The sequence below is a fragment of the Calliphora vicina genome, chromosome 5, assembly GCF_958450345.1.
Source record: "Calliphora vicina chromosome 5, idCalVici1.1, whole genome shotgun sequence".
Taxonomy (NCBI): Eukaryota; Metazoa; Arthropoda; class Insecta; order Diptera; family Calliphoridae; genus Calliphora; species Calliphora vicina.
The window spans coordinates 97,916,134-97,943,923 of NC_088784.1; the positions used below are offsets into that span (position 1 = coordinate 97,916,134).

Consider the following 27,790-nt stretch of genomic DNA (forward strand, 5'->3'; position numbering starts at 1 on the left):
TTTTCAGTAGAAAATTTTGTGTACAACAGTTTTTCGTGGCAATCTACCCGATTTTATAAATTCAAAATTGTATTAAATCTGTCTTATTTCCCAAATATAACATATACAGCTTACTGTCTAAATAACGTGCGAATTTACAGAGTTTTAAAATTAGTTATTAAATTTTAAAAATTAATCATTAATTAAGCTTATAATTTACATTTTTTGTTTTACTAAAACGTAGTTTTTTTTTTGCAACTTTCATTTAAATCTTTAATTAGTTGAAAATTAATGCTGATTTAATGCTATATTCCGACCAACCAACCTATCGATCGGTAGATAGAAAAAAATAGATATATTTTTTTTGTCGAACACTTAATTTTTGCTAAGTTTTTTTTTCTATTTTTTTTTTATTTATGGACTTTTTTTTGGTTTGCTAATTTATTACGCAAATACCAAAAAATGTTTAAGCGTCCGTCTGTAAGTCTATGGTGTTTTTTTTTTCTCTCATACATACATGCATATAAAATAACATATTAATACATATTTAAGTAGCATGTATTTAGTACCAGGTAGTTTTAAAGGCTCCTTAAATATTAAATTAAATTTAAAATTAAACTTAAACTTAAAAATAAAAGTAAATTCTATGATTTTTTCTGAAATTTGGGCGCCTCTAAAATGATTTTTTTGATATGTCGTAGTGGAAATTTGTTTCCTCATACCAAAAGCTATCGAAAAATCTATAGCATAATATCGCAAATTTTTATCGATACAAATCGGCCCACCCTAGTAAATATGTCTTCACGAGAAACTAATCATTGAAAATTGATAAATGAAACAAATTAAGCAATGCTTTCAATTTAAAAATTCTTTACATGTTTTGGGTTATATTGAGCAAAAGTAGTAGAATTTGACAGATCTAATCCTCAAGGCGTAATTAATTCCAATTAGTAGAGATGAGCGATCCCGTGATTTTTGAAGAACGTCGTTCTCAGTGAACGTGATTTATAAATCACTGTTCTTTTAAACAGTGACCGTGATCACGTTTTGTCTATTTTAAGCAAAATAACAATTATGTTAAGAATAATATATTATGTATTATTTGCATTCTTAAATCTGCTCGTATGTTAACCAAAAATTAATATTTGCTGATTTAAAAACTTTTTTTTTAAAAAATAGGAAAATAACAGAATTAAACAAATGCAACACAATTTTAAGAGAATTTACTGATATGGTACTTAACATTTTATTTTATACACTGTGTTGGAGATAAATAAAATTATGCGCCTAAAAATAGGCTGTTGTTACCAGTGAATGTTGAAATATATAAAGGAACGACATTTAACAGTGTGTTGAAATACGTAAAAGAACGACATTAAACGTACCTGTTACTTTCTTGTTTTGTTACCAGCGATTTTTTAAAAACGTTGAAAGATATAAAATAACGACATTTAACAGTATGTTGAAAAATGTGAAAGAACGATATTAAAAGTACCTGTTACTACAGTTGTTCCAGTGATTTTTCTAACACGTTACCAGTGAATGTTGAAAAATATAAAAGAACAACATTTAACAGTATGTTGAAAAATATAAAAGAACGACTTAAATGTACCTGTTACTTGCAATATTCAGTAACTGTTGTTACCAGTGATTTTTAAATCACAGTGATTAAATCACAGGTATGAAAATATCGATCATCTCTACCAATTAGTAGGTTCATTTCCCAGCAGTTAGGCAAGTAGTCAATGTATCCCTCATAGACAGTAATTGTCACTAATATCTGATCACTTGCCTGTCTCCAATTTATATATTTTGGGTCACTTGACACGTATGTGCTCTTTGTAGTGCAGAGAGAAGTCAATTGTTTACTTTATACATCCCATGTAACCTATCATGAAGACAATTACCACTTAAGAGTCTCTATGTAATCTAGAGTGTAGTCACTTTAAACATTTATTTTGTACTGCTCTTTTTTGTGATTCGTACAATCTGGTTTTATACAAATTATGTTGATATAATTCTCAAACAGTTTATTTTCTGTTTGATTAAGTATTCTGATATCCATTGTAAGCTAGTGTGAAGTTAATTGTCACTTTAGTGTCTCCAAGTAATCTAGAGTGCAGTCAGTTTAAACGTTTATATTATTCTGCGCTTTAAAAAGTACATACATAGTTATTTTATCCACCAGAAGTAATCTATTGCAGAGTTGTCGGAGGAAGGTTTGTTTACAAGCAATCGTTCTACGATATGCCTTTTCAACTGACCATTTCAGGACAATTAGCACATGTTAAAATAACTAGTTATGTAGCTGAACTGTAACAGGTGCTAGTAAAGTAACTAACTCTATGTAACCGGTATGTGAATCCAATGCGTTGACTACTTTGCATTTTAATCCATAAGGGTTAATTGATCCCCTACTTAGGACATACACGTTTAACTAATGATAGATAAAATCACTACATCGGGACAGTCTCCTAGAACTGCTGGGATGTTTATATGTAGGTGTGAGTACATATATTTGTATTGTATCTATGAGTGTGTTTAGATGTCTGAATAAAAATTCATTAGTATTCACTAGCTGAAGTATTATTTTTGTGGTTGTTGCTGCTGCTGTTTTTTTTGCTAATATTTTATGCTGTAAATAACAAAATTATAATGAACTCTCAAAAAAATTCACAAAAATAAAAGTTCAATAAACTTTTTCTGAGAGTTTTTGTTTTTTATTCATTTCTTTTTTTTTTGTAACATTTCATTATAGTATATTTGGTTTTATTGTTTTTGTTTTTGCTTTTGTTATTGTAATTTGCTGTATGTATTGGTTTGTGTATATGTTTAAATAATTCCAAAATATAGTGTGATTTTAATGAATTATTTGAAATTGAATTAGTTTCTGTATTTTTTGCATTACGCCATTTGTTTGCTGAATGTCTTTTGTAACCATTATTGAACTTTTCAACATAATTGTTGTTAAATTTGTATGTCTCTTCTTAGGTTGGGGTTGACGAGTGCCAAGGGGAGATTTCTAAACCATGACTAAGACCTGGGGAGAATTCGTTAATTGTATTATGATATTTTTTAACAAAAATAACTTTTTTTTAATTTAAAACATTGTTAATCTTAATTAACAAAAAGATTTTAGAAAATATTAAAGATATTTAGAGATCAACCAATAGCAAGTCATTTAGCAAATAATAATTAGGTTCTCCTTGAACCAGTGAGTGGTCCAATTGAAAGCAAAATTTATATGGAAGTCTAAGAGTACGGTCACCAGCATTTTTACTGGAATTCAAGTTGAAAGCAAGTGTAATTCAAGCCTTGAATTATAGTCAAGCAATTGAATTACAGTTTTATGTATTACACTTTATTTCAATAGCATTCTCCAGTACAAAGAAAACATAAATTCAAACCAGATGTTTTTTGTTTGAAAAATATTTAATTATTCCAATATTTTTCAAGTTTAAAACATAATTACATTTGCATTCAAGTCAAATTCTAACAAAATGTTTTTTGCTTATTGGTTTTTGATTTGAATTAACAAAAATATTATGAATTAATTCTGCCATTTCGTAAAGATGTAGTTATATTTCAAATTATATGTTAGACATTACCAAACTACTTCTGAGTAATAGAAAATTATGTTGTTTAGTAATTGCAAGTTATTACCAAGTTTTTGCTGGCCATAGGCTTGAACTTTAACAAAATGTTTTCTCTTCCCTTGAATGTCTAGAAAATAATATTGAATTCTTATACTTTCAACAACAACCTGCTAAAATTATTAACTGCATTAAGTTGACAGTTGTCTCTCAACTATTTCATAATTTGTTTTTTCCTTTAACAATCCGTCTGTCTGACTGTCGCACACACTGCTGTATAAATTTAGAACGGAAGCAGCCACTGCTACAAACTATTTTGCATTTATGATTAGTACGAGGAGAGTGGCTGAGAAAACATTCTAAGAAATTTCCATGATTTATGCAATTTTATTTAAAAATGTCTTGAAAAAAATATACAAATATTTGCAGGGTATTTGATTACATTTGCTTAAATTAGTTCAATATAAAAAAATAGGTAAAATGAAAAACTAATTTGAAAAACAAAATTCCAATATTTCTAATTGGAAAGAGTAATTTCTTTACACAGAGAAAACAGATGATTCGTAGTAGCAACCGAATTTGTTGCAAATCCAATGATTCGGTTGCACACACAGAATTTTTCGGTTCCACCAACAGAAAGTCAGTTGATAAAGAAAATTTTCGGTTGAAGCAACCAAACTTTTGTTACCCCTTCTAAAAAGTTGTACCACATTCGATTGGCTACAAATTCGGTTATTACCACGAATCTGAGTTCATTGTGTAGTTTTCAAAATAAGCTTTTAATACTTTTTGGCCATTTTGATTACACTTTACTGTATTTGAGAAAACACCTCATGGTTTTGAATGAAAATTAATGAATGAATGAATTTCGTTTGCCATTTTTTAATGCGAAAAATATAAAAATTCTTTAGCTAAAAACATATTTTTAGCTGTCTAGTTTTATGTGTATCTTCTGCTGTGTATAATTTTACATGAGAAATTTATTTTTATTTTTTGGGGTTTGTTTCCATGACATGCTATGAATTTCAATTGTATAATTTTTTGTTTTTATTAAGTTTTAGTAAAGTTTTTTTTATAATCGGGATTTTGACTTTTGGCGGAAAATAAATTAAGTCAGCAAAGAATTTTCCTTAAAACATAGGAGTTTGGCAACTTTGTTGTTACTTACAAAAGATTTTTTTTCTTTTTAATTAACATAATTTAATATTTATATACAATTACTTTTTGTGAAAGATTGTAGATGTAATTTTGTATGTATAAAGAAAAGTATTTAGATTGAAAACAGTAATCTGCTTTATTAAGTAATAAAAGATAAATTGTGAAATAATTATTAAAAATTATTAGAGTTCCACAAAAATGTTAGTTTTGGGATTAGGGTTCCTAATATTAAATGTTACGCCAAAATGTTGAAAGAATATGATTTCAGTGTTCAAGCTGGAAAAATCTATTTATTGCCATATCTACATTTTCACGGTTCAGAACGCGACATTCGTTCGCCTATGAAGTGAAAAAATAAAGAAATCTGATTATTTGTATTTACGTTTTTCGATTTGTTGCACTATGTTTAGTGCAAAAGATAAGTTTTGACGATTTGTTGTTTCCAATACAACGACATAACTACTCAAATCCCGAAATGTCCCTAACGCGACATTTGTACGTCTTTACATTTTTCGATAGCATATATTTATTGCTAAATATAGGTTTTGTCAATTTCTTGTTTCCAATATATTACCAATAAACACGGTATCCCGAACAAGACAAAGAATAGAAATTGTTTTCGACTGCCTCTAGAATAATGTACTAATTGGCGAATTGGAACATAAATTATTAAATATTTTTTTTGTTAAATTAAAACGCAATAATGTAGCTATCAAGTTTTTGTTTTACAACCTTTATTATGATTTGTCACGCGACATTTGTAACCCGACTTATTTTTCGTCATGGTTTTTATGCCGATTAATTTATTTCATAAATTACAAACAAACGTTAAATTAAAAAAAATACTAATATGATCCCGAACGTGACTCAATTTGAAAAACAAAATAAAATGTTTATTGGGATTATTAGATGCATTAACTTTGTTTTTAGTTAAAATCACTTAATTTTGTTTTAAATTCAAATTTCCAGCCACTTTATTACAACGATCTTGGAGTACTGACAACAATCAATGATTTAGGTACCGGAACGTGACATTGAAACATGAAAAACTTACTGTTAATCGAGCTTTGTTCGGACTCTTTTATTTTTTTGTAATTAGAAAGATTAGATAAGATGATTGTAAACATGTGAGCAATAAATACTAAAGAGAAAATAACATTCAAAGTAGCTAAGAACAAGAAACAAATATATTTTCAGTACAATTTTCTCATGTTGGACATGACTTGGACTCTAAATACATATAAAAGGTCTTCCAATAAAGACTTCCCAAATTTGAAACTTGATGGTTGAGTTTATTTTGCCAATTCACCATTCAACAACACGTGCAAATAATAAAATTGTCTTATCAAAATGGGTTTTCTGGATGGGCCCAATTCTGGATGACTGTACGTCAACAAACAAAATTGTCGAATTTGGGAACGATACTAATCCACATGAGATCCAAGTGCGATCAATACATCCCGAAAAAGTAACTGTTTGGTATGGATTTCGGGCTGGCGGCGTCATCGGTTCATATTTCTTTGAGAACGTTAACGGCAACCGCTATAGGTCGATGATTACCAACTTCTATTGGCCTGAATTGGATAATATGGACACCTACGACATGTGGTTTTAATAGGACGGCGCTACGTGCCAACAGCTCATGCCACATTGGACATTCTGCGTTTTGAGGGCATGGTCATCTCACTTGGAGCTGATCTGAACTGGATACCGAAATCGTGCGATTTGCCCCGTTTTGACTTTTTCTTGTGGGGCTTTCTTAAGTCGAAGGTCTGTCTGTAGGAATAAGCCAGGTTATGTGGCCCTCAAAGCCACATAACCCATTCCATCAGTCAAATTTAGCCTGATTATTTTGCGCCAGAGTCATGAAAAATTGGACATTTGCACGATGTTATATTCCATACATAATCAGCCCAATTATGAATAAAAATTCCCCGGGAGTTTTTCCCCTTTTTCCTATTCAAATTCAATGGGAAAAAAACTACCGGGGAATATTTTATTCATAATTGGGCTGAATGGCAAACGAATAACAAATTTGGATGGTGAGATATCCAGACTTTGTTTTATTTAAATTTAAAAGTAGAAAGCTCTTAGTGAAAGACCCTTTAAAATCAAATGATTTACAAAACTTTACAAATATTTTTCTTTTAAAAACAGCTGAATTTAGATTTTTTTCTTGCGCCAGCTTAAACTATTAATATAAATCACCACTCCTGTAAATGACAGTTGCGAAGAGAGCGTGTTTAAAAGAGAACTAGATAACCTACAAACCAAATAACTTATCTTAGGGGTAATTTTAGCCAATCACATTCTAAAAATAAATGCGTATTTATGTGACTATTGTATCAGCTACTGTCGTTAATGTTTCCCAAATTTTATGGCTTTAAGCTGTTTAATTTTTTTTTCTTACAAAATTAAAAAAAAAATTGCTTAAATGTCACTTTTTTTGCTGCTCAAGTCATTTGGTTTCTTTTTCTAATTTTTTTTTCTTTGCATTTCAAAGTTAATGAAATCTTAGTAATTGGTTCAAAGCCTCTGGCAAAACCATGATCTCATTTTAAGGTATTTCTTTTATTTTTTAAAAATTTGCAAAAAAATAAAAAAAAATATAGAAAATTATAAAATGTTTTTAGTTGTCTTAATAATATGTTATTAATTTATAATATATTTAAATTAGTTTTTTTTATAAAATATATAAAATATTTATGAATTTACTAATTTGCAAATTTTCTCTTTCAATTTATTTGCAGGTAAATTTTTGATGATGAAATGAAAATAAATCTATCACTTGATAAAACAAAACCCAACACTAATGAATAACCAACAACAAAACTAATCATTAACAACAACTTTAAAATTATAATATTTTGTTTAACTAATATATAGTTCGTTAAACTATTGTTTAAATAAAATTTATTATTTTTTTTCGCTGTTTTTGTGATTAGTTTTTTTTTGTTTATAAAAAAGTGTTGCCATTATCTTTTGTCGACATCGTTAAAGTACGTAAGTTGTGATTATTTTTCTCTATTAATTATTGCAAAAGTTTCCTATGCAATCACAAAAAAATTAGAAAGTTTTTGTTTTAAAAAAATATCTTAACTTTCGTCTAACACAGAATATTTAAATTGCTAAATTAATGTTTGCATTAATAAAAAAACTAAATACTATGTGGTCAATATTTGGTGGCTGTCAAATATAATTTGACTTAATTTATCTATCATAAAAAAACATATTCATTATAGTTTTATGTATTTTCAATATTAGACCACACATACTACATTTATATCATATCATCCAATTCAGGCCAAAATAAGTTTGTAATCATCGACCTATAGCTCTCGCCGTTGACGGTGATGGCCTGGCCAACGTCGTTCTCAAAGAATTATGGACCGATGACTGCTTCAGGCCAAAATACACACAAAACATTGACTTCTTCGGGATACATTGGACTATCTTGGATCTCATGTGAATTGGTATCGTGCTAAATTCGACAGCTTTTAGCTTTGTCTGACCTCTATTTTAAAAATTTAATTGGTTTTTGGCCTAATTTTATATTTCTAGAGAGTTCCCGGGAGTAGAATTATTTCCAGGGAGGAGAAATCATTTGATTAATAATATACTCGGAAAATAAATGACTTACAAATGCGGGATTTTTTAAAAATATTTGGTTTTATATTGAAACATTTGTACAATATAAATTTATTCAAAATATTAGTCATTGTTAGCTATGACCGTTTCCCAGCTTTCTGGCAATATATGGATTCCGAACCAATAGAACTGTACATCTTTTGAGGACAAGAACGAATCAAGCCAATATTGGATACTCTGTTCCACAAAGAGAGCTTTCTGCAACGATCAAACAAATAGTAGTCAGAAGGGGTACGGTCTGGTCTATAAAGCGGGTGAAGCAAATCATCCCAACCACTTCATTCTAAACACTTCAATGATCGCTTCCAACGAATCAGTTGCGTTCGCTACAGGTTCCCTGTGATGGTCTGGTCAGATTTCAGCAGTTCATAATAGATAGGACCTTTTTGCTCCCACCAATTACAGAGCAATACCATAGCGTCATGGATATTTGGTTTTGGTGTCGATTCAGAAGGTTTGTCGGGCTTCACGTACGATCTCTAAGACTTCGGGTTATCGTAATGGATTTTTTTTCCCAGCTTTTTAATGAATCCTGTTGCTCGCAAACGTTTTGAAATTGCTGTTTGAGTAGCTCTCAAAATAGTAGCTATGACAATTCCCATCTTTCTGGCAACATATGGATTCCGAGCCAAAAGAACTGCTCATCTTTTGAGGCCAAGAACGTATCAAACCAATATCGGATACTCTGTTCCAAAGTGAAGCGTATCCCGAATTAGTAATCGGACGGGCAAGGTCTCGAATATAAAACGGATTAGGCAAAACTTCCCAACCACTTCATTCTTTATCATGATGGAATATTACGGTTTCAGGCCGCATATTCTGGGCGTTTATCGGTTAATGCTCAGTTCTAACGAATCAGTTGCGTTCGTCACAGGTTCCCTGTGATGGTTTGGCCTTCAGCATTTAGTCCTAACAAATGCAGAGCATTATCTTAGCGACCTGGATATTTGTGCTTTGGTGTCCACTCGGCTGGTTGTCGGGGCTTCACATACGATCTATTACGCTTCGGGTTATCGCAATGAATTAATTTTTCATCACATGTAATGATTCGGTGTAAAAATGATTGTCTTTTATAGCGTTCAAACAGCATTTCAGACATACAAAATCGTCTTTAAAGGTCTCTCAGCTTCGATTCGTATGGTACCCAATTTCCCAGCATTTTGATAAATCCTGCTGCTTACGTAGCTCCTAATGATTTTGCAAGCTCTTGTTAAGTTTGACAACAATCTTCATGGAGTAGTAGTGCCTTCAATTCTTGGTCTTGTACCCTTTTGGGTTGTCAAAATCACCACTTCTGTGTCAACATCACCACTTCCTAACCAAACAAACCATCTCTCGTTCGTTGAAACTGATGGAACACATTCATCAGAAGCTTCGGCGAGCAATCGATCTGCTTCAGCTGCACTTTATTTTCAAATTAAAGAAGTAAAGCCAAACTTCTCGCATATGAAGCTTTGTTCGCATAAGATTTTTACATTTTGACATATAATTTGTTTAAATTAATTGTAATTAATTAAAATTTGTTTAAATTAATTATAATTGTTAAATTCAACGAAATGTTTTTTACCGTTTGTTGAATTTCAATCTAGTTCGAATTTAATTTAAAACCTACTAGCTTGACCCGGTGCGCTTCGCTACCCCTGTCGTAGTAAAATATAAAATATATAGCCTATTGACGCTTCCCAGTAAGGATCTATCTACGTTCCAAATTTCAATAAAATCGGTTCAGCCGTTTAGGCGTGATGCTCAAACAAACAAACTTACAAAGACATTTATATATTTATATAGATTTTCTACCCGATTTGATTTTGACTTTGTGAGAAATATGAAAAAAAAACTTATAAGTGGAGCCTTTTATCCATTGATCCAGTCCAGTACATGTTTGAAAAGGTTCGGTTTATGACTGAAGTTGAAACATTTTGTGTTTATTTGAAATCAAAACTGAAAATTCCGTGGAATTTGAATAACATACCATTATTTTCGCAATTGAAGATTATAATTCGAAATAAACTTAATCAATTAAAATATATGTAAAATTAATTTAGCATATACACTAATCGCGAAATGCTACTTTTTAGAATGGGTGTGGTCCTCTAAAAAATATTTCTATAATTATTATTTTCAGCTGAAAAAAAAGGTATACAAATTAATGCTGAATTTACATTTATTCTCATTAAATAAACTTTGTAACCAATTTTTTTTTTTGCTTTTTTGGTTTTTGGACAAAGAATGTATGTGCTAAATATAACGAACGAATGGTCACAGTAGTAATGAATGGTAATGGTTAGAATTTCGTTTTAATTTTAACTCTTTTTTTTCATTCTTGTTTTCGCAGATTATTTTTTCTTCGCATACATATGAAGCTCGAATCAGAGAAAAAATTTAATTAATGATTTTTTTCTTGTAATTATTGGTAGATTGGTTTTCTATATACTTTGGCAACATTTTTTTCTACAATATATAGATGTACTTCCTTTTGTCTGCTTATGTACTTCAATTTTATTTATTTTTTTTTAACAAAAACAAAAAGAAAAAATAAAAATGATTATTTTTTTTCTTCTGCAGTATATGTATGTATGTTGTGTGTATATTGTATTTATAAATATATATTTTTTTTTTCTAAAATTAATGATATAATGTTGCAATCAAGCTTACATTTCCGTTTGCTCCAACAAATCTATACACACAACTTACCCCTACTCCGTCCGTTTCATTTGCTGTACACACACCCTCCCCAGCCTCAAAATCCTACCCATTCACCCACCCACTGCTCTACCCCAACAACAACAACAATTTATAATATTGGCAGGGCAGTTGGATAAAAAAAATCAAGCGACCATTTAAACCACCCAACGTTCCCATTTTTTTCCTTCATTCTGGTCTGTTCATCTTTAACACTTACACTTGCCTTCACACTCATACTGAGACACACACACACATACATACATTCAAACGTAACGGTTTTTATTTACGTGGGTGTGTGTGTGTTTGTGTGTATAAGTTTATTAATCAGGGTTGGGGGGAGTTTGATAAACGGTTGTGCTAAGTAAATGAGTGTTTGGCTGGCCGGACCCCGGCCATTCCTAGCCAATGTGGGAGTTTTTCGGGTGTTAAGACCCTGTTTGTTTAAAGTTGTCTTCATTTCCATTGTCGTCGTGCATTTTTATAAGGTATTGTACATTTTTTAAATTTTATATAGATTTTTTTTTTGTATATTTTCTCCGTAATTTTTTCAACTTGGTCATAGTGTGTAATTAATTTAAAAAAATATGTAAAAAAAACGAAACGAAATATGTATTGTGCTCACCAGACAACCAACCACTTCTCCTAGTATTTTCCTTTTTTTTTTAAAAATTTTTTTTATTTTAAGTAAGACGGCAGAGGAAATACGGAAATTGTTGGGAAAAAAATTTAACTCATTTACATAATTTTTTTTCTTCTCATTTTAACGTAAATTTTTTCTTGTTTTGTTGTTGGTAATTGTTGGCTATTTTTTTTTTCGCTGTCTTTCTTGGTATGTATTTTTTTCTTCTGCTCATTTGGGTAGGAGGGGGTAGTTGTTGGAAAATAATCTCTATATAATTTTAACACCCTTTATTGTCATTTAAATATACCAACCAACCTTATATACTGATTTTTTTCTTCTTTTTGATGTTTTTAGCTGTTTATAACCCCGAAAAAAAGAGTAATTTCAAATAATTTTAGTTGTTTTAACCAAAAAAAATAAAATGCTGTATTATTTAATCCACCCAGCACCCTCTTGGCAAATGGTCGTATTTATAACCTACACCATCATAGTGGGGAGGGTATTATGTGTTTGTGCTGATGTTTGCAACGGGCAAAAATATTGGTATACAGATTGAATAAGAATCACTTTTTTGATTCACCTAGCCTCCAGACAAATTTCCTCCCGAAATAGAACTTAATCACCCCTATCGGCAATAACATGTGAAATTTTGTTCCCATGAAATATCCATTTCCCTCGAAGGGAAAATTGCTATCGTGGAATTCCCCATGAACTTTTCATTCACAATAGTTGATTTTGTTCACAACAGCTGTTTATTGTTTACAAAATTAAATCTAAAAATTCCACAACATGGGGAATTTTTTCACGTGAACAAAGTTGATGAACGAAAAAAGGAAAAGGGAAAATATTTCATGTGAAATATTGATTCGCGATAGGGGTGAATCTGTTATTCTGTTTAATTTATATATGTAGGCATCTATACAAATTTCGTTCCAAATAAGTTTTATAAATATGGAAGTCTTGTCACTGAATTTTATGATGATCGGCCTACTTCCGAGAATCACTAACGAGCATAAATCTCTTAAACATTTTGGTATCCAAATAAAATTTAATAAAAATAAGTTCTAGAAGAAATAAATCACACGACCTAATTTCATAACGATTGATCCATAATTGCTCATATTCCTACTTCCGAATATCATTAACGAAAATAAATTATTTAAATTTTATTAAGTGTATGACTTTAATAAGCGGGACTTACAATAAATGGCGTATCTTTTGAACCTGGTTTTTGTTTTTAATAACTTATATGTCATTTTGAAGGGTACATATCTGTAATTTATTATCATTTAGTTATTGAACATTATAGTGTAAAGAACAAAGTTTATTTTGCTTCGAAAATTTAAATTTTGTGCCAACAAAGCGTCATATTCGGGAAGTGTTGCTTTACTTTTTAATTTGAAAAAAAGTGACGCTGAAGCACACTGAATGGTGAATGTGTTCCAAAGGTTTCAACGTACGAGAGATGGTATGTGCTGTTCGGAAGTGGACACGGAAGACTAAGACCGATCATTGCAAATGTTTGAAGACTAAGAAATGGAGGCATACTTCAGGAAGATTGTTTTAAAACTCAACAAGAGCTTGCAAAATCATTGGAAGCTACTCAATCAGCAATTTCACAACGTTTACGTGCAGCAGGGGTCATTAATGATCAGGGAAATTTGATAACATACAATTTGAAGACGAGAGACCTTGAATGACGAATGCTGCTTGAATGCTATAAAAGAAAATAATTTTTGCACCGAATCATTACTAGCGATGAAAATTTAGCCCGGCCAACCTGCCGAATCGACACCAAAATCAAATATCCAAGACATGAAACTGTAATATTATATCGAGCCCTTAGCGCCAAATTGTCATAAGCGACAAAACACAAATTATACAGGAGAAGGTTTTTTTTTTGATTATTTTGAAATTTATACATAGAATTAAAAATGTTATGATGCAATATAATATAATTTCGTTCAAGCTATTTGTCTTTTTTTCAAAAAAATTTATAACTAAATTTAAAAATATGACAAAAAATGTTTTTTATTGGATTTTTGCATAGATAAACATTTTTCGAATTGAAATTAAATTTTTATTTATAAATAGTTTTTAATGAAATTTCACAGTTATGTAGATTTTTCTATTGAAAATAGAAAAATAAAAACGAATTTTGAAATTTATTATCACCAATCCCGCAATTCCCAAAAAAGTTTAAAAATTCCAAAAATGCTAATTTTTAGATTTTTGGATATAATATCCATACCAGGGTCGGGGTTATCGGGACCCTTTACTATATTTTGATATCGGATACGCGATTTGAGAATTTTTGGCCTAAAATTGTCCATATAAAAATTTAAAAAAATCCCGCATTTTTAAGTCATTCACCCAATAAATTTCTTTACGAAAAACTTGAATTTTGTTTTAATATACAGAGGACAAATTATCGCATTCGTGATTGAATACTAATATGTACTGGGGTCGAATTATCGCATTCGTGATCGAATTAGCTATCGTATCGAAAAATAATTTCTATATCGAAAATAAAATGTACTAAATTTCTTGCTCGATATCGAATTCCATAATCTCAAATAAGAAAATTACGATCAGTTTTATTCGATATCGAATGATCGATATCGAATGTCATAATCTCAAATAAGAAAATTACGATCAGTTTTACTCAATATCGAATGCGGTAATTCGGCCCCCAAACTTTGTAAAATTAAACTTGGAAAATCCAAATTATTAAATCTCTTGGAAATTAACAAAATCAAACGGAATCTGAAGAAGCTGAAACAAAATCGATCGGAATAAATACTAAGGAATTGAAACCATTCCGAATAAAATGTTTGACATTCGTGATAATTTTAAAAGAAAGATTTTGGACATTTGTGGAATAGTTTAGTATCTAATCATTTCTTTAAATTTTAAATTTTACTTACTTTTGCTTACCATTTGTCGGAAAATACAAACAAGTTTTACAAACTGTGTTTTCCATAGAGTGTTTCCATAGTAGCATCATAAGCATCATTCATCATCTTTCGAAAAATCTAAGGTTACATAAAATAATTCAATTGTTTTAACCGATTTAGTTTCAGATCTATGTATATTATATTTTTCAATTGTTTTTCATTTTATATATTCATACATACATATAGAAAAATATTATTATACATAGAATATATTGTTTCTTGTAATAACAGTATTTTTTTTTTCCTGTAAATTTGTTTTGTGAATTGAGAACGAATTGCAGTGGAACAAAAAAATATAGAAACCCTTGTTTTACTTCATTGATTTCAAACTCATGTAATTCTATCTATCTGTCTGTGTTGATGATGGCAGTAGCTGCCAATACCACGATATTTATTTATTTATATTCATATTTGGCCCACCAACGCCAAACCCAATCCAACAGTTTTCCACATAACAAGATTTTTTCTATATTTTTTTTTTATTTGTATCATTAGTAAAGTTGCACATTTTTATATTTTTATATAGTAGAGATTAAACACGATTCTTTCCGTGCTGATTTTTTTTTATTTCAGTTTTGCAATGTTGTAATAATATTATTATTATAATAAAAAAAGTTTTATTTTTCATAAAATATGTACCTATATTTCAGAGAAAAAAAAGTTACAACTTTCTTTAGTAGAATTTTTGCCGTCATAATATAGTTTGAGTTGTAGTTTCTATCATTTGTTTGTTTTGATTTCAGACTAATGTTCAGTTAGTTAACATCATTTATAAGTTGCAGTTGCCAACATTTATTTATATACAAAATACATATATATTTTTATAGCAATTGGTCTTCATATTTCTCTTCAGTAATTGTAGACGGTTTGTAGTAAAAATCTTAAATTTAGAAAAATCTTCACCATTAACCATTTCTCCGGCATCTCCTTTTGACTTTAATTTATTTAGCTCACTCCTTTAAAGCCAGTTCTGTTCTTTAGTACACTTCCTTTCCTTTACTGTTTTACTTTAATGTAGCTTTTTTTAAAATTTGTAAGTTTTCCTTTTTTGGGGAAATTAAATCCTTTTTTTGTACAAATTATTTCCTTTTTATTTTCTTAGTCATTGGGCAAATAATCAACCAAACAAGCAAACGATCAACCAACCCTTTTAAAATATTATTTTTCAACTTGTTCGTTTTTTTTCCGGAACATTTTTCGAACTCTTTTTTATATATAATTACATATTGATGGGGAAAATAAAATTTAATTACAATTTTGTGCAAATTACTGTGTATTTTCTTAAGAATAAATCAAAGTTTGTTGTAGAAATTAAATTTTGAACCGAAACTAATATGTATTCACAGAAACTATTAATCAATACTTGGCCTTAATACTAAAAAATGCGGGATTTTTTAGCTTTTATTTTGAAATATTTGCACAATATAAATCTATTCAAAATATTGGCCATTATTAGCTATGACCTTTTCCCATCTTTCTGGCAACATATGGATTCCGAGCCAAAAGAACTGCTCTTCTTTTGAGGCCAAGAGCAAATAAAGCCAATTTCGGCTACTCTGTTCCAAAGTGAAGCGTATGCCAGAGAGAGCGTCCTGCATCGATCGGAACAAATAGTAGTCGGACGGGGCAAGGTCTGGACTATTAGCGGAAGGCAAAAAGTCTCAACCACTTCATTCGAAATAGTTTTTAACAGGTATTGCATAGCCAATGCTTGCTTCAAATTAATAATTTGTATTCGGTACAGGTTCCCTGTGATGGTCTGGTCAGATTTCAGCACTTTTGGTCCCACCAAATACAGAACAATACCAAAGCGCCATAGATATCTAGCTTTGATGTCGATTCGGCTGGTTTCGGCTTATCGTAATGGATCCATTTTTCATCGCAACTAATGATTCGGTGCAAAAATTATTTTCTTTTACAGCGATCAGACATCATTTCGGACATGCAAAATTGTCTTTGATGGTCTCTCGGCTTCAATTTGTATGTTACCCAATTTCCCAGCTTTTTGATGAATCCTTCTGCTCGCAAACGTTTTGAAATTGCTGCTTGAGTAGCTACCAAAGATTTTGCAAGCTCTTGTAGAGTTTGACCTTTAATGCCTTTAATTCTTTTTTGGCTGGCCTGGGCGATCTTTGTCTTCCATGTCAAAATCACCAATTGTGAACCGCACAAGCCATCTCTCGCACGTTAAAACCGATGGAACACATTCACCATAAGCTTTGGTGAGCAATCGGTGTGCTTCAGTAGCACTTTTTGTTTCAAATAAAGGAAGTACAGACAAAATTTCCCGCATATGACGCTTTGTTGATACAAAATTTTGAAGAATAAAAATCTTTGTTGTTTACAATAACAGAGTAAGAATAAATGACAGACATGTATCCTTCAAAATGACATATAAGTTATTAAAAACAAAAATCACGTTCAAAAGATACGCCATCTATTGTAAATCCCGCATTTTTAAGTCATACACCCAATACAATACTACCAATATCCGAAATAATCACCTCTAGCAGCAATAACATGTGAAATTTATGTTTGCATGAAATATCCATTTCCCTCGAAGGGAAAATTGCTATCGTGATATTCTCATGAACTTTTCATTCACAATAGTTGATTTTGTTCGTAACAGCTGTTATTGTTTACAAAATTCCATCTAAAAATTTCACAACCTTGAAAATTTTTTCATGTGATCAAAGTTGATGGACGAAAGATTGGAAAAGGAAACATATATCATGGGAATTTAATGCTCTCGAAAATGTTTCAGCTCACAGTTTGAGCCTAAACCCAATGTTAGATATGAAATATTCGATTGAACTCTATTGATAGGGAGGAAACAAAAATGTTCGATTCCTGCTCCAAATTTGTTAAAACTTGGTACATATAAATTAAATTGTAGAAACTATGCATTGATGCAATAAATTTCGGAAATAATTTAAGGCTCTTGAATTTAGAGGACGTTTAAGTTCAAAGTTTGGGCATGAATCCAGAATTTTATTTCAAATATTCGTTTGAACTCTATTGGTTTTTAATTTTAATTGGATTCAAATTCAAAATGCGGGCTTTACTAAATCCTGCTATATTGAAAACCAAAGTAATTGATACCTTTAAAATTAACCAACATTGTACGAAATGGTGTAGTAGTAAATTTATGGACTCTGCAAGGCAAACAAAAAAATTGATAAGAAAAATTGTTAAGTATACAAAAAGTTGAAACCCCTGTTCGTAGTTTCACATCATTTACTTATTTTTAATTAGAGAACAAAAAAAAAATATAAAATAATGAAAGAAATGTATTTTCTCCCTTTTTACCCTCATCCCCCATAATAAACACTTTGTATGTAAATTTTTTTTCTAATGAGTTTAAATTTATATATTTTTAAGGATTTTTTTGCCTCAAAAGAGGACCATTTTTTATGTAAATGGTTTATATACTTGTTCTTAAAAAAAATTAAGAAAACATCAACTTTTTCTGAGAATTCTCATTAATTTCTTATATACTAAAAGGCAAAAGAGAGTATAAGAAAAAATTACAATCCTTTCAAAGTATGTAGTACATAAAGAAAACAACATATAAAAAAAAATAATATAAATTAAAATAAAAAAAACAAACTCTTTCTGACAGCTTAAAAAAAAATAAAGAAAAAGTGGAAATCTTAAAAGTGTTTTTTTCTTTATGTTCTACATAATGAAGAATCCGTTTGCTTCTTATTATGACAATGAGGACAACGGCGAGTATATGCCAGAGATAAGACGAGTAGAAGGTTGATGCTGATGACCACACCACAGCACGCACCAACCCCGTGAAAAACCCACGACTCACACTTATTAAACAATTTCGTTTCGTTTCCTTTTCTTTTTCATCTTTCCAACTTTAACTGATTGTTGTGGATGTACAATCAAATGTAGTCCTTCATGTATTTACCAATAGTTATCATCATCATTTGATATTGTAATATTCATCCACACCTTTATTCATCCCTTTCGAGGAATAAAAAAAAAATAAAAAAAAAAACTGGAAAATAAAGAAATAAAAACCAAAATCACGCTGAAAAACAAACTTCTCATTTTCATTATCTGCAAAATATACATACACGTCCACCGTTCAATAAGTCAGTTTAAATTTAAGAAGTTTTAAAAATAATATAGAATAATATTTAAATATGTATTAAAGAAACTTTTAAAGTTTTTCATTTTAATTAAAAACCAATTAATTTTGTAAAATTCTTTTTGTCTACTTTTAGGGTCTTTTACGCACCGCTGAACAGTTAAAAATCAAAGGTCTTTGTGAGACAGCAGAAAATGCCGATGATCTGAATGATACGGCCACAGCAACAATAACAGTATCAGAGAATATACAGCAAGCGGTCGTTGGTAATATTGTCAATGCCACAGTAGTGCCGGGTCAGCAGTCTCCTCCTATACCCCACCAACAACATCAGCCACAACAACAGCAGCAGCAACAACAACAGCAGCAGCATCAACACCAACAGCAGCAGCAGCAACAACAACAATTAACAACTACCGCCGTATTAAGTCCGGGAAGTGCTCAACAGTTAGCAGCTACAGGACAATTGGTAACATCAACACCTGCCACAACACCCCAGCAACAGCAGCAACAACAACGAAAATCCAGAGTCCGCAAACGTTCAAAATCCCCTGACTTACAGCTGCAACAACAGCAGCATCAGCACCAACAGCAACAGAATCAACAGCAACATCCACAGGCAATATTAATACAAAATCAAAATCAAGCTGCTATTGTCAGTCTACAACAGACGTCGGCCGGTAATTACATACCCGTATCAGGAGTTCAAACGGTAACCACCAGTGTAGCGGGTGGCCAACAGCAGCAACAACAACACACCACCATCGTAACAGCGGACGATTCGGATTCGGATAAGCCGTCCCTGCAAAAGATTTGCAAAACTGAAGCGTCCTCAGCTTCACCGGCGTCCACTTCATCGGCATCAGCATCAAATAATGCTGGTGGTGTAACTGCGGTCACAGCATCGGGAACAGCGATCGTAACACAAATTGTAGTAGCAAGAGACGGAAAAGATAAAAATATGACTAGTTTAGGCATGGGAATGGTAAGTGATTCCACTTCGTTGGAGTCTTTCGGTTGAAATTGTTAAACGTTTTTCTTTCACTTTTTTTTTTTGTTCCGTTAGTGAGCCACTTAAGAAATCTGTTATAAATTTGAATTTTATTTTTTTGTTGTAGAATGGTGGCATTCTAGGAGTCCCAATGGGCTTTTTAGATTTTGCCCCCGAACCACCGGCACCCTCAGCAACACCTGTCACGGTTACAGAACACGTAGATTTATCCTGTAACCCCAGCACGGATACCAGAGATTTATCAAGTGAGTTTTTGGTACTTTATTTTCTTTGTTTTTATACTCTATGTACTTATTTTATTATTAAATCAGTGAAACATAATACGAAAGTTTTAAATAAACGATTTCTATTGGCTGAAAATTTAAAGTTTATTTAACAATTTTCCATTAATACAATAACATTTCAAACAAAGTTTGGCCAATTCATTACTCATGCATTATATTATTTATTAAAGTCTTAATTCGCGAGATTATACTTCAAAAATTCCAAGTCTAAAAATTATGAGAGAAAATCACGCGATCAAAAACGGTTTAATTTGCGAAATGTTATATAAAAAAATAATGTTACTTCTATAATATGTTTTAAATAACATTATGTACTAAAATATATTTACATATTGGACGAAATGAAAAAAGTCGATTACTCTTCTGAATACAGAATTTAAAGTTCGAAATTCGCTTTAGTTTGGTTTCTATAAAGGCTCAAAGTTCATTTTTTAATAGATGAGAGCAAAATACCTAAAGTGAAACTGTTAAAAACTTTAGAACTGTTAGTCACATTTTATAATTCTTGATCTCACATAAAATCTAAAGAATCGTAGATTTTAAATATTTTTCTAGATATCCGTTTCTCATTAAAACACAACATACATATTTAAAAATCGCCCTTGAAAAAATGATATCCCAAAAAAAGGTATCTTCCATTTTCCAATGATTGTTCTTAAATATGAACCATTACATGATAAAAAACATATATGTATACAATTCGGAATGGTACCATTTGGAAGTTCTCGAGGTAATTGAAATTTAGGGATATATTTGAAGTATTTACGTTTTTGTTTCAAGTTAGCTAATTTTTATATAAACTTAGTCTTATATTAATCCTTGAATGATTTATATTCTAATGTATTACTCAAAAATAAACATGTTTATCAGAAAGAGGATAATTAGTATGATCTAGGGCCCTTTGAAGAAGGATTTCTCATAATTCATGTTAATTTTTGTGTTTTGTTTTCTACTATTGGAAAAAACGTGGAAATGAGATTCTAAGGATGTCATAAGATAGATGTTACTTTCCAAACTTCATTTTTAATCATTTTTTAATAAGGAAGGATATTTTTATATAAAATATTTTACAATCGTTTGATCTATTGTAGTATAATACAGATACATACAATTGGGGGATTCAAACGGTATCCTATTAGGTCGTATTATCATAAAGTCCTAAAATATTTTTTTAGTTTAAACAAATTTTTGTTGGGTTTTAAACAAAAAATTTATAAACTAATAAGATTTTTTGAACTATGTTTATTGGTTTGTCATAAAATAACACTTTTTTTGTTTGCAGCACAAGAAGAATTTGTTTAAACTAAAACAATATTTTACGACATTATGACAATACGACCTAATAGCACACCGTTTGAATCCCTCAAATATAATTTTTCATATTTTAACATTATCTGTATCATTCATTGAGGGTATTCATTTCAAAAAAAAATGGAAAAGTACACTCTGATTAAAAAACAAACACACAAAAAAATCAAAAAAAAGTTGTATGTTTTGTTGTGTAAAAGTGTAAAAAAATCAGAGTGTAATTTTTCCATTTTTTTTAATAACCTTATTATAATTTTATATCATTAAATATATTAATTTAAAAAAATTCGTATATGCATTGGCAACTTTCCGCAGCAACTTTTTTGTTTGTTGACTAGCAGTGTAGTGAAGCAAACGGGGTAGGAATAGTTGCACGATGTCGCTTAGCAATTGTAGGGGATTTTTCATGTTTGCTTTTGAATTGTTGTTAGTTGGTAAATATTATTGGGTGTATCACTTAAAAATGCGGGATTTACAATAGTGTAAAATACTATTTTTTTTTAATTCGAAAATGTCGAATTTTTAACTTGTCGCTGAAGCACTCCGATTGCTCACCAAAGCTTATGGTGAATGTGTTCCATATATTTCAACTTGCGAGAGATCATTTGTTTGGTTCAGAAGTGGTGATTTTGACACGGAAGACAAAAATCGCCCAGGCCAGCCAAAAAAAGTTTGAAGATCAAGAATTAAAGGCATTACTCCATGAAGATTGTTGTCAAACTCAACAATAACTTGCAAAATCAATGGGAGCTACTCAAGCTCCCAATGCTATTCAAGCTACTCAATCAATTAAATCTGAGCAGATCATCACCCGACCATGCCCCTTCTGACTACTATTTGCTTTAGGGATACACATAGTATACGAAATTGGCTTGATTCGTTTTGCCCTGAAAAGACGGACAGTTCTTTTGGTTCGGAATCCATATGTTGCCAGAAAAATGGGAACTATTTGCTTTAGGGATACACTTCACTTCAGAGCAGAGTATCCGAAATGGGCTTGATACGTTCATGCCCTGAAAAGTTTGGCTCAGAATCCATATGTTGCCAGAAAAATGGGAAAAGGTCATAGCTAAGAATGACCAATACTTTGAATAAATTTGTATTTTACAAATGTTTCAAAATAAAAGCTAAAAAATTGAAAAAAATCCCGCATTTATAAGTCATACACCCAATAATATTAAAACAAATTTCTCAATCTCTGATTATTTTGTTATAGTGGCGATATTCTGACAGTTCTAATATAAACAAGTAAGAGAGCTATATTCGGCCGTGCCGAATCTTATATACCCTTCACCAAATTATACTTTAAAATAAATTTTTTTAAATATTTTTGGGTAAACAAAATTTAATTTTTTTTTAATTGTTTTTCAAAATTTTTTTTTTTGAAATTGTTTTTAAAATTTTTTTTTTTTTGGAAAATAAATGTATGACGAAAAAAATTTTTGGATGAAAAAAAAATTCGGATTAAAAAATATTTTTCCCGATTTTGACCCATTGTAGGTCCAACTTACTATAGCCTTATCTACATCGTTGCAATGGACTTTGAAATATCTATCATTAGATATCCATATTGTCTATATTAATGACTTAGTAATCCAGATATAGATCAAAAATAGGTAAAAAATCGAGGTTGTCCCGGTTTTTTGCTCATATCTCCGTTATTTATGGACCGATTTTGCTGATTTTAAAGATATCTGGGGTCTTCAGAAAATTGATTTCAACAGACAGACGGACAGACAGACAGCCAGACGGACATGGCTTAATCGACTCCGCTATCTATAAGGATCCAGAATATATATACTTTATAGGGTCGGAAATGAAAAATGTAGAAATTACAAACGGAATGACAAACTTATATATGTATACCCTTCTCACGAAGGTGAAGGGTATAAAAATTATATTAATTCGAAGTATGTCCTTACGAAAAACTTGTGTGTAAACATGAAAAGGTTTTCCTTGGTAATATAATCTAGTATATACAAATCGGATAACTAATTACAAAGATATGCCTAAAATATATTTAAAGTTTTTTGATTATTCTTCGAAATATTAGAAAATGTTTACTAAATTTTTATTATCTCGATATCCCCTTATCGTCCAACTCTGAATTTGAGGAAAATCTTAATTATTTGATGTAAATTAATCAGGCTTGAGTTCAGTTTTAATAATTGTATAAGAATACATTGAAAAGTAAATTTTTGAAGGCATATTGCTGTGTGTATTGTATTTTCTGGACAGCTACTTCCTTCTTCAGCACCCTTTAGTAGTACATGTATTTTGTTATTGCTCATGCCCGAATTTTCAACAAATTATATCTACGCTGTGGAATACCAAGTAGATAACTTAACCTAAAAGGTATCTTGATATTAATTTCAAATCAATACCTACGGGTAAAATTACCAAATGTTGAAAATTTTTAGAAAAAGGGAGACCTGAATGTTTTGGTTCAAAATAGAAGTATTTTTACGAAAATATATTGAAACTAGGCTACATAAGCACTACAATACCAATAGTGTAATAATTGGATAAGCGGTTAAAAAGTTATAAACAAATGAAATTGAGTGATTTTACACCATTCTTATATAAAATTTGAACATTGAAGAAACTCGATAAAAGAAAAACCAAAGCAAATTTATAATTGTTGAGCAACTTCAAATTTTGTAATACCAAACCGAACCTGTGTACCGAGTTTTAACAAATTTAGAACGGGTAAGGTCCAATGCCTTGTCGAACAATTTTGTTTCCTCCCATGTATTTCTCACCAAAGGGTGTTAGTTAATTAGAATCACTTCATTATACATATGTTTTTTTTTTGTAATAAATTTGTCTACAATCATTAATTGTTCTTATTGGTCGAATTGTTCATAAATTAAAAAATAAAATGTTAAATATCCATTTAAAAATATACATAGCCTAGAATAATCGTTACAAATGTTTACAATATTAATTTGTATTAACGTTTTGTGGAGATTAAATGTTATTTTTGAATTTCTCTCGCCAGATCCCTCAGAACCGCTCGATATCGACAATCATTTGGCTCAGCACATGATACAACGGCTCGATCAATCTCCCATGCACACCATACATCATCAGACCGGTGACGAATCAAATTCGAATCTAGTTCAGCATATAAAAAGCGAAGTAATCGATGCCAAACAACAGCAGGTCCAGCAGCAGCAACAACAAGCCGCCGCTGTAGCCGCTCACCATCAAGCTCAGCAGCAACAGTTGCATGCACAACAATTAGCAGCAGCGCAAGGACAAACACATCAGCAACAACAACAGCAGGCAGCCCATCAGCAACAGCAGCAGCAACAACAACAGCAGCAGGCACATCAACAACATCACCAGCAACAGGCCCACCAGCAGCAGCATCATCAGGAAATAACCGGTGCCACCGTTATGGAGATTGATCCGAGCCAAATAAAACATGAGCCGGGCATGATAATAACACCGGAAATTGTAAATATGATGACGACAGGACATATGGGTGAGTTGCGATGCATATTAATTTCACTATAAATGTTTTCTGGGCATTATTTTTAAGTACAGACGACCATAAAAACGATTAGTAGAACAGAATATTTATTAATTTATTTTTTAATTACTACAAAATTAAACCATGTTTTGTTCGCGAGTGCATTGATTTCTTTTTACACCAATTCGTAAAATAAAACTTTCATACGATTTCTGAACATCAGAATTTAATGTAATTTTTTTGTTAATAAAAATAGCAAACATTCACAATTATGAACAATAAAAGTTACGACGTAAATATCGATTTTTTCAATATAACCTATCATTCGAGATGGTTTCAATTCAGTAGTTTTAGCTTCTTCGGGTTTCCTTTTGACTTTGTTAATTCGCAAAATATTTAATACGTTTTGTTTTCGATTTTAATTTGTCAACGTTTTGTTCGGAAAGGTTTCAATTCCGTGGTTTTTTGCTACTTCAGATTCCCTTTTGATTTTCTTTATTCCAAAAAGATTTAGGGCATACTTTTCTAAATCCCGGAGTCATGTGATAGTTTATATGGAAAACAAAATATCGAAATTGTCCATAATTTTTAATCGATTTTGTTGTTTTCAATATAAAATACGAAAGAAAATGTTCGTACGCATTTAGAGAAACAGGCAGTTAATCAAAAAATTTAAAAAAAAAATTGAGAAAAATAATAATTGCATTTAAAAACTGAAAGTGGTTACGAAAAATAGTTGGTTTTATTTTTCTTAAATAATCAAAATGTTAATCAATGCACATCTGTCAATAAATTATTTGAAAATCAACTCTGAAAAGTGTGATGCATTTAAAAAAATCCACTCTGATGTATTTGTTTATATTTCAGATTTTAGTAGTTTTTACCCTTTTAGGGATCGAACTTCAAGAAATCCATTCTTAGTGGATGTGCTCATGGAAAGAGATACCGGTGCACCGAATTTCAATTATGTAGCTTAAGCTGTTATGGGCGTTGATTTTAGAAATATAGATTTACATTGACACAAATCAGCTGTTATTTAAAGACTTAGGAAGTCTTTGGTTGTTCGTTAACATGCGTTTAGCAGAGTGGATAAGAAATACATTATAAATAACTCGTATGTTAAATCTCTCCTATTTTATTGACATAATGTTTTATATTTTAAAACAAAAATCATTTTTTGCAGAGAAACAAATTTCTATTTCACTTAGAACCAAAATTTCATTTTAATTTTCTTAAGAAGCGGAATTCTGTGACAGGGGGATATAACTATCACTTTACGCTTTGAAAGTGAACCAAATATTAAAAAAAATCGTTATTTTTACTTATGTAGGAATTAAGCAAAAAAAAATTTAATGAAAATTCTTTAAAAATAATTCGAAATTTGATTAATTTTAAGTTTTATTGAAATCTATGGCTGTACAAAACATAAATCATGTGAATGTATTGGTAAATAAAAGAAATGAGGAAAATTTTCAGCCAATAATCGTATTTAAATAGTTATTCAAACAACTTTCTTTTTTTTAAATATAATTGAATAACGTATGCGGAAAAAATGCAACAAAATAGAAAATGCTATATTTTTCTCCAACATTTAAACACATCATACCTTTATCAAACAGTATATTGTATTAATTTTATGTAAGCGAAAACTGGATCACATTATTGCACTTTTGTGACAGTTTTGAAGGTTTTTATCTACTGGTGTTTTAAAATTCAGATGTTTCCACTTTTTTGAACTCTTATTTGAGTTTGAACTCTTATTTGAGTTGAAATAATCTAAAAACTCTTTTATATATAAAAAAGTCAAAAAATCCAAATTTACATTGGGATATTTTTATACCCTTCACACCTTCGTGAGAAGTTTGTCATTCCGATTGTATATTCAGGATCCTTAATCAGGTCGATTAAACCATACATGATTACATACACGATTCATACATCAATATCTCCGGAATTCTTCCGGCTCGGTTGCTATTTAAAATCGGTCCACAAATGGCTGAGAAAAAAACCAGGACAACCTCGATTTTTGACCTATATCTGGATTACTATTTAGATCAATATAGACAATATGGATATCTAATGATAGATATTTCAAAGACCTTTGCAACGACGTATATAAGACCATAGTAGTTGGACATACAATGGGTCAAAATCGGAAAAAATATCTTTTAACCCGAATTTTTTTTCACCAAAACTTTTTTTCGCTAAATATTAAAAAAAATTAAAATTAAAAAAAAACAATTCGAAAAATTTTTTTTTTCAAAAAAATTAAAAAACAACTGAAAAAAAAATAAATTTTCAATTTTCATAGTAAGAATTGTGCTAAATTTCCCAATTATTGATAAATTCACTGACATTTATTGTTGGGGGATAAGCTAGTTCCTATGCGCATTTCACTGGTTGCTTAGGCCAGATCATCAGGAAACCTTTTCCCAAAAGGCTTTAGAAAAACTTAGCTTATCCTTATCCCCCAACAATAAATGTCAGTGAATTTATCAATAATTGGGAAATTTAGCACAATTCTTAAAATAAATTTTGTTTACCTAAAAATATTTAAAATTTTTATTTTGAAGTATAATTTGGTGAAGGGTATATAAGATTCGGCACAGCCGAATATAGTTCTCTTACTTGTTTCTCTTTAGAAATGCATGGATTTTGAAGCCAGGCGGCACCAAAACCGTCGGGCTCGACAGATGGATGCTCTCACAGATAGTTCTTTTCATGAAATAATTCACTTTATGTATACATTTCATAATACGAGTATATTAATTAGAATTTACGTTCAAACTAAATTCCAATAAAGTACAAATTTGATTTAATTTCTTTTAGAAAAAGCCACTTCTCTGACTCATTGCCACCTGAAGAAAATTTTACAAATTTCTCCCCATTAGAAATAGGAAAAATTCCGAAAACATTACAAAAATTTTCAAGATACTTCTTTTGTTAACATTTTGACATAAT

At 30.5% G+C, this 27,790-nt stretch overlaps 1 protein-coding gene across 1 annotated transcript in view; it reads left to right on the plus strand.

Moving 5' to 3' along the window:
* psq (pipsqueak) overlaps positions 1 to 27,790 on the plus strand; it is a 205,157-nt gene that overhangs the window by 174,031 nt on the left and 3,336 nt on the right. Inside the window, exons 5-7 of the mRNA XM_065514071.1 lie at positions 18,884 to 19,732; positions 19,866 to 20,004; positions 24,353 to 24,841. Coding sequence (XP_065370143.1) covers positions 18,884 to 19,732; positions 19,866 to 20,004; positions 24,353 to 24,841 — 1,477 coding nt within the window. The remainder of the gene's footprint in view (positions 1 to 18,883; positions 19,733 to 19,865; positions 20,005 to 24,352; positions 24,842 to 27,790) is intronic.